The 6,339-nt window shown below is 34.1% G+C and overlaps 1 protein-coding gene across 1 annotated transcript in view; it reads left to right on the plus strand.

Annotated features, from left to right (window-relative positions):
- Window positions 1-463: 463 nt before the first annotated feature.
- LOC104265744 overlaps window positions 464-6,339 on the plus strand; it is a 10,773-nt gene continuing 4,897 nt past the window's right edge. The window contains exons 1-6 of the mRNA XM_018811838.2: window positions 464-1,655; window positions 1,746-1,800; window positions 2,132-2,311; window positions 3,102-3,260; window positions 3,911-4,042; window positions 4,596-6,172. Of these exons, the coding sequence (XP_018667383.2) occupies window positions 606-1,655; window positions 1,746-1,800; window positions 2,132-2,311; window positions 3,102-3,260; window positions 3,911-4,042; window positions 4,596-6,172 (3,153 nt within the window). The 5' untranslated portion in view covers window positions 464-605. The remainder of the gene's footprint in view (window positions 1,656-1,745; window positions 1,801-2,131; window positions 2,312-3,101; window positions 3,261-3,910; window positions 4,043-4,595; window positions 6,173-6,339) is intronic.

Consider the following 6,339-nt stretch of genomic DNA (forward strand, 5'->3'; position numbering starts at 1 on the left):
ATTATTAAAGGTTCAGTCAGTGGAAGTGTGGCAGGTGGCAGAGCTGGCAAAAATCAATATTGTTTAAGTGAAAAGTGCTGTTGTAACAGCAAACTTTGTTAAAAGAGTCACACAGATACTTAGACTTTCTCAGTTAAATAATTGCTAAATATTACTACGTTATTCTTGTCTATCAGTTAAAAAATTTTTGAAAAACCATATACAGAATAAATAACACTGTAAAACTTTTTAATCACAGAACTTTGTATCCTATGAAATTTGTATGTGTGTAGTTTTAAGGATTTAAATTTTCTGCCTTATACTTCAACTGATTTAAATTTTCTGCTTTATACTTTAACTGATTTAAATTTTCTGCTTTATATTTGAACAACAATTGAAATTTTTCCAGCTGCATGTTGGATACCTTTAGTAAAAAATACGTATTTAGTGTACCTGATAAGATCCTCCACAAAAGTCAAGCTAGGCTGTTACACCACAGTTGTTTCTACAAGTTTATTTACACCATTATTGTTGTTTATCGGAAATGTTTTTTTACAGAGCAATTATCTCGAACACCAGATCCTGCACTACATAAAGCTCGTATATCAGAGATTAGCATTTCTGAGATGTTGGTACGAAGGCTTTCCACTGATAAGTTGGTGCAGGATGAACTTCGGAAAAAAATGAAAGAAGAAGACAACAAAAAATCTGCTCGGATAAAATTAAAGCAACAAGAAGAGATGTCTTTCACACAATGCAACAAACAAAGACTCAACAATAAACAACATGATTCTAAGAAACAACAATCTTACAAAACTTCAAAAATTATACCAACCACAGCACTCCAATCTGATAGAAGTCAACCAATCACAGAGCTAAAATCCATTGATGTCAAAAGCCAACCAATCACAACACCTGATCCTACCAATTCTAGAAACCAACCAATCACATCATTTCAATCTTCTATTGCAAAAAATGAACCAATCACACCACCCCGTTCTACCGATGTTAAAAGTCAACCAATCAATATGCTTCAATGTAGCAACACCAAAAACCAGGTGACCAGAGCACCCCAAGCAGATGCTAAAAAACAGTCAATGACAGGACTTCAACATGCTATGAATCAACCAAACACCTCCAATCTGTCATTGACTCCAAACAATCAACTAATCACAAGTCAACTTGCCTCTAGAAGTGAAAATCAACCAATTACAAAGAATTTATCATTAATGACTGTAAATAATGAAGTGTTCAATCAATCAACATCACAGTTGTCAGAAATTTCAGGAAAGACATCAAGAACATCAAATTCATTGATCTCTCTCAATATGAACACAGATCATAAACCCAAAGTAAATAAAGATTTAGGAAGTGAACCACATATGTTAAAGGAAAAGGCAGAACCTTATGTACCGAACAAGCAAGTTAATGATGGCCCGTACAAGATTACAAGTGGTAAAAACAACATGCAATATATTGAAGAATGCTCTAAGCCAATAAGCAATGATACCAATGTATCGATTGAGTTGTCTACAAAACAACCCACAAATATGAAGTTGCAAACATCAGAGGAAGTTACAAAACTGTCAGATCAAGCATGTGGAAACAAAAAATCACTTTTCTATAACAATGGAAAAACATTAGAGAAATATGCATCTTATACCGATCAAACAATGGTAAATATAAAAAAGCCACTTTTTATGTTTTGGTTGTGGCTATAAAAAAGCCCTTGCGCTTCATTCAAATAATATTTTGTTACATGATAGGAAGATACTGAGGTTACCGAAGGGTTGTCGAACAAACAGAGCAACGCAGCAACAAGTGAGTAAATTTAGTTGTAGGGTTGCTCATTTATTAAACTTTTGTTGTTACTTCACTAAGTAACTCCTAGTATTGTTTCAGATGTAACCATTACCTTATTTTTTCTGAATACATTAAATTTATGATATTATAAACTAAACTTTATTAAAGATATGAATCAGATAAAACTAAAACGTTTTTCAGTATTACAACTACCGTTTTTTTATAAATGCAATGTAAAGCCACTTTAAATGAGCAATCATCTCAATAGCTTAAACTGAAATAGAAATCTATAAATCACCATCTGGTTATTTGTGGTTCAATCAATAATGCATACAACCTATATATGCAGAAGGATGGATAGGTAATTCTTATTCTAAACAAGATGAAGAAAGTGTAATGCACCATGGTACATCATCAGTTGGATCTAGCATTGCTGACAGTGATGGACCAGCAGAATGGAGTGTGGACGAACTTGATGATAATGACACACTCTTCCTTGTTACTTCATCTAACAATGGATTTCGTTCAGGTATGTATTGTAAATTAATTGCTCGAATATATTTGTAACAATGATAAATTATGTAAATATAGGTCTGTGTTGATATTGAGCTGTACACAATATTTATTTATCTTTTAATACAGAAATTTCTGGTCTCCCGAATTTCTCTGAAACTTTGGCATAGAGCACTTAACCTTCAAAAAGGTTTAAACCCCATCACAATCATGGCTGATATAGACAATATTCTAATTCGGGTTAAAAATATGTGACCTCAGTATGTCGGGTGACAAAAGTTCCTGTATTTTATACTTTACTGTACATTTCCAGGAAGTTTAAATACCTTTTTATATGTTGTGTTATTGTGTTTCCCATGTAGAATAACAAGCCAAAGTAAATAAATTAAAGTGAACAAATCTTGTGCGGCAGTTAAAGTAGTTACAATTATTAAATTATTTCGAAATTATTTGGGGAGTTTTGAGTTTAAAATCGATGCACGCAAACTAATTAAATCGATCGATATTGATTTCTAATCCAATATCTTGCATTATTTAAAATCACACACTATGACATCATTGCTTCTACGGGAAAGCTTCTTTATTTCTTCTTTTAGAACATAGTATTGAGTTGTACGTACATATAGTTCATTGTTGATAACTAAACTGTTAACACCAGTTGCAGCCAGCGGTTGCTACATTTAATATAAAACATACAGTTTGTGTCCTTTCTTTCTTGTAAGCTTATTGCAAATTGACTACATTAACAGTAAAAGATGTTTTAAAATAGGGCGACAACTTTTAAAACAAAAATCCCACCTCTACAGGCATCTCATCCCCATATATTCTACGACCTGAAGCTCAAACTTCGTTCTCCAATCAATTTTACAACAAATCTGACTACGATATGATAGAGAATGATACAGAGGGAGATTTTGATCATCTGTTACAAGAGATGGAAGAAAGGGATGCATTTACATCAGGAGGTTTGTACTCCACTAAGGATTACTTTTTCTTTCAATATTCAGAAAACCATTTTTGCCTGTTTTAAGTATGAATATATATATTTGATATAAAAAGTGAATACTGGCCTAGAATAGGCTTAATTTTATTTTGCCTCTTTGGTTAGAGTAACCAAGGGTAAAATAAAAGTACACAAGTATGAATGAAATTGGAGGTTTTCCTGATGTACCACGTTGTAGGAGCTGACCTGTATAGTACAGAATGTATTTATATATCAAAGGAAACTAAACAGTTATTGCTCCAAATTGCTGGTTATCAAAAATCAGGTTGTTCACATTGGCATCTATGATTTAAAATCTGAATCAAAGTAATCAAAAATGAAAGTGTTCCCAGTTGTGCACCTGCAAAGTTACACCAAAATTGTGTTTTGTATATTTATTTATGTTATGTGTATTAACATTGGATCTCCCTTAGACATTAACTGGACAATTAATCATAATTCATTAAATAATTCATGGCCATTTTTCTCATTAAACATGTAAGGAAGTAGATCAATTTAGTCAGAAAAGAGTTAGGCCATTGGTTTACCAGATTTTTTTCATTATACAACAAAAAATTTAGTATATTTTAAATTATACAGTAAAATATTCAGTATTTGTTAATTGTGACACAGGTTTAAAGCGCGTAGCACCTTTTAGTGACTTGTCGTCAGTGGCAAGACCTTCTAGCCTATCTTCATCAGAATATGAAGCAAGTCGATCTTCAACTACTAACAATGAGGGTTTATCAAATTCAAATCCATGTAGTGAGTGTTTGACTTTCTACATATAGCATCTTGACATCTTGAAGTTTACGCCCCCCGATATCAAAGCCAAAAAGATGTAGTAACTAATTTTAAAGTCACTAAACACAATACATGTCGGAAACTTATTAGATGAACAAAATTGATCATAGGCTTTATTCAACTTAAAACCAACGTCTCAGTAAAACACAATAGTAAGACTAACACAACAGTAGGACTTTACACAAGTACGAAGAATTATGCAAGAAACACAGGAATGTTAATGAGCCACGTTTAAGTGTTAGCGTCGCACAATAATTATTGGTGTTGCCAAACCGGCCAGAACATTTAGTTTAACGCAGTGGAAAATAGAACTAAAAGTAAACACTATCACAATACATATTTGTAATTAATTTTAGTGGGGAGGGTGTAAATGACCCTTTTATAACTAACAAATATTTTGTAAAGAATGAGCATACTCTTTCACAACTCCCTTCTACATCTTCCACGCCTGGCTAGGAAAGTGTAATCAATGTTTAGGAATCTATGTGCTAGATAAATATATTTTTATTCTTAGAAGACAACAGCAATCGGAGGAAAGCAGATTTCCATAGTTCAACTAACGCAACAACAGTGTGTAGCAAAGATACACTAAATATGGAAACAACTGAGAATGACAACAAGGAAGACTGGAAGAATAAAGATCTAAATGATAAACACAAATCTTTATCATCTACAACAAAGTCAAAGACATCTAGTCAAAAGATAGATAATGTCTCAAGTGTAATTAACACAATGTCCGAGCAAAGTCCAATGTTTGTCAACATGAAGCCGTCCTTAACACGATCTTTATCAGAAAATCAAAGCAACAAGTCAGCGTCATCTATTCCTAAAATAACCATCTCTAATTCTAATGAAACTAAAAAAGAAAGTGAAAAGCCTTTAAAATTCAGTGAAAACATTTCAAGTGAATTTAAAGTTTCTACACAAATGAATGAAACTCAAAAAAATGATCCACCAAGCAACTTAGTAAAGAATATGTCAATGCAAATTGAGCAGAACCTACAGAAGTCAAAGGGCACCTACCACAACAAGTTTACTACAAAAAACTTAAATACATCTCGGCTACCAGTTTCACCTCTTGTTACATCGGAAAATAATTTTGGTAGCTCAAACAAACTTTCAAATGAGAACAGTGAAAGTAAAATGAGTGTTCCCAACTCAAATAAAGTTTATGCGGTCCATGGTAAAAAATATTTTGACAGTGATAGTGAAGACAGTGGTAGTGATATGGAAGATGAGATGCTTGAATCTGCTACAAGCTCAGTTCCAATTTATCCTGAAGAGATGGAAGAGCCAGGGTCGTCCAATTCTCCCCCTGGATCAGGAAGCTCAATTAAAAAGTCAATATTTTTCCGCCGAACAACATCAACTGATAATTTTGAAGAGCTGTTGATGAAAACAACGGAAACTCCACGTCCAAGGCGAAACAAGCCTGGAAATTCTACAAAAACCAAATCTGCGTCTTCTCTTCTATCCACACCAGATACAATATACAAATCCTCTACATGGGTTAGATCTGTTTCACTTTCTCCACCCTCACAACATGAAGATGGAGATAATGATGGAAAGCTGAATAATATTCGAAGAAATTCGGAGCCTTCTTTCACTTCAACTGTAAATAATGATGTAGCAACTAACATTGTTTCAAATGATCTTAATATATCAAAAACTAATTGTCCTTTGCAGGAGAAACAAACAGTTGTTTCAATACCACCTCAGGTATCTAGTTCTGCCAATTCCTTCTGTGGATTATCAATAAACAATGTATACGGTCCGTTACCTCGATGTGTGTCTTGTGGAACAGTCTCTACTCTCGGAAGAAATGATGAAACCCATGTCACAAAAATTGTTCCTAAAAATGAACTGAACATGCCAACTGAACGCTCAACAGTGAAGAAAGTTCATTCAGTTTCTTCATCCACCCAAGTAAGTCCAGACAGGGAAGTAGCTCCAATATTTCCATCCATCGATCTTTGTCAACTCACGGCATTAATTGAAGCTTTAAAGGGCGCACGAGGTTTAGTAAATCCACAGGAACCAGTGACTGACATTAAAAGTTCTAATTATTCAGCACCAGTTCCCCAGCAAAACCATTGTAGCAGTCGGGATTTGCTATGTGCAAACCACGCAGCCTGATATGCACCGACCCTACACTAGGTCACTAGGATTTCCGCACTTAAGCGAACGCGACGCCTCACAATGCCTTCTTCCGGTTCTCCCAATAAACACACGAATTGCAAAGCGACGGTTCTCTGTTA

Source organism: Ciona intestinalis, chromosome 5 (genome assembly GCF_000224145.3).
Source record: "Ciona intestinalis chromosome 5, KH, whole genome shotgun sequence".
NCBI classification, from domain to species: Eukaryota; Metazoa; Chordata; class Ascidiacea; order Phlebobranchia; family Cionidae; genus Ciona; species Ciona intestinalis.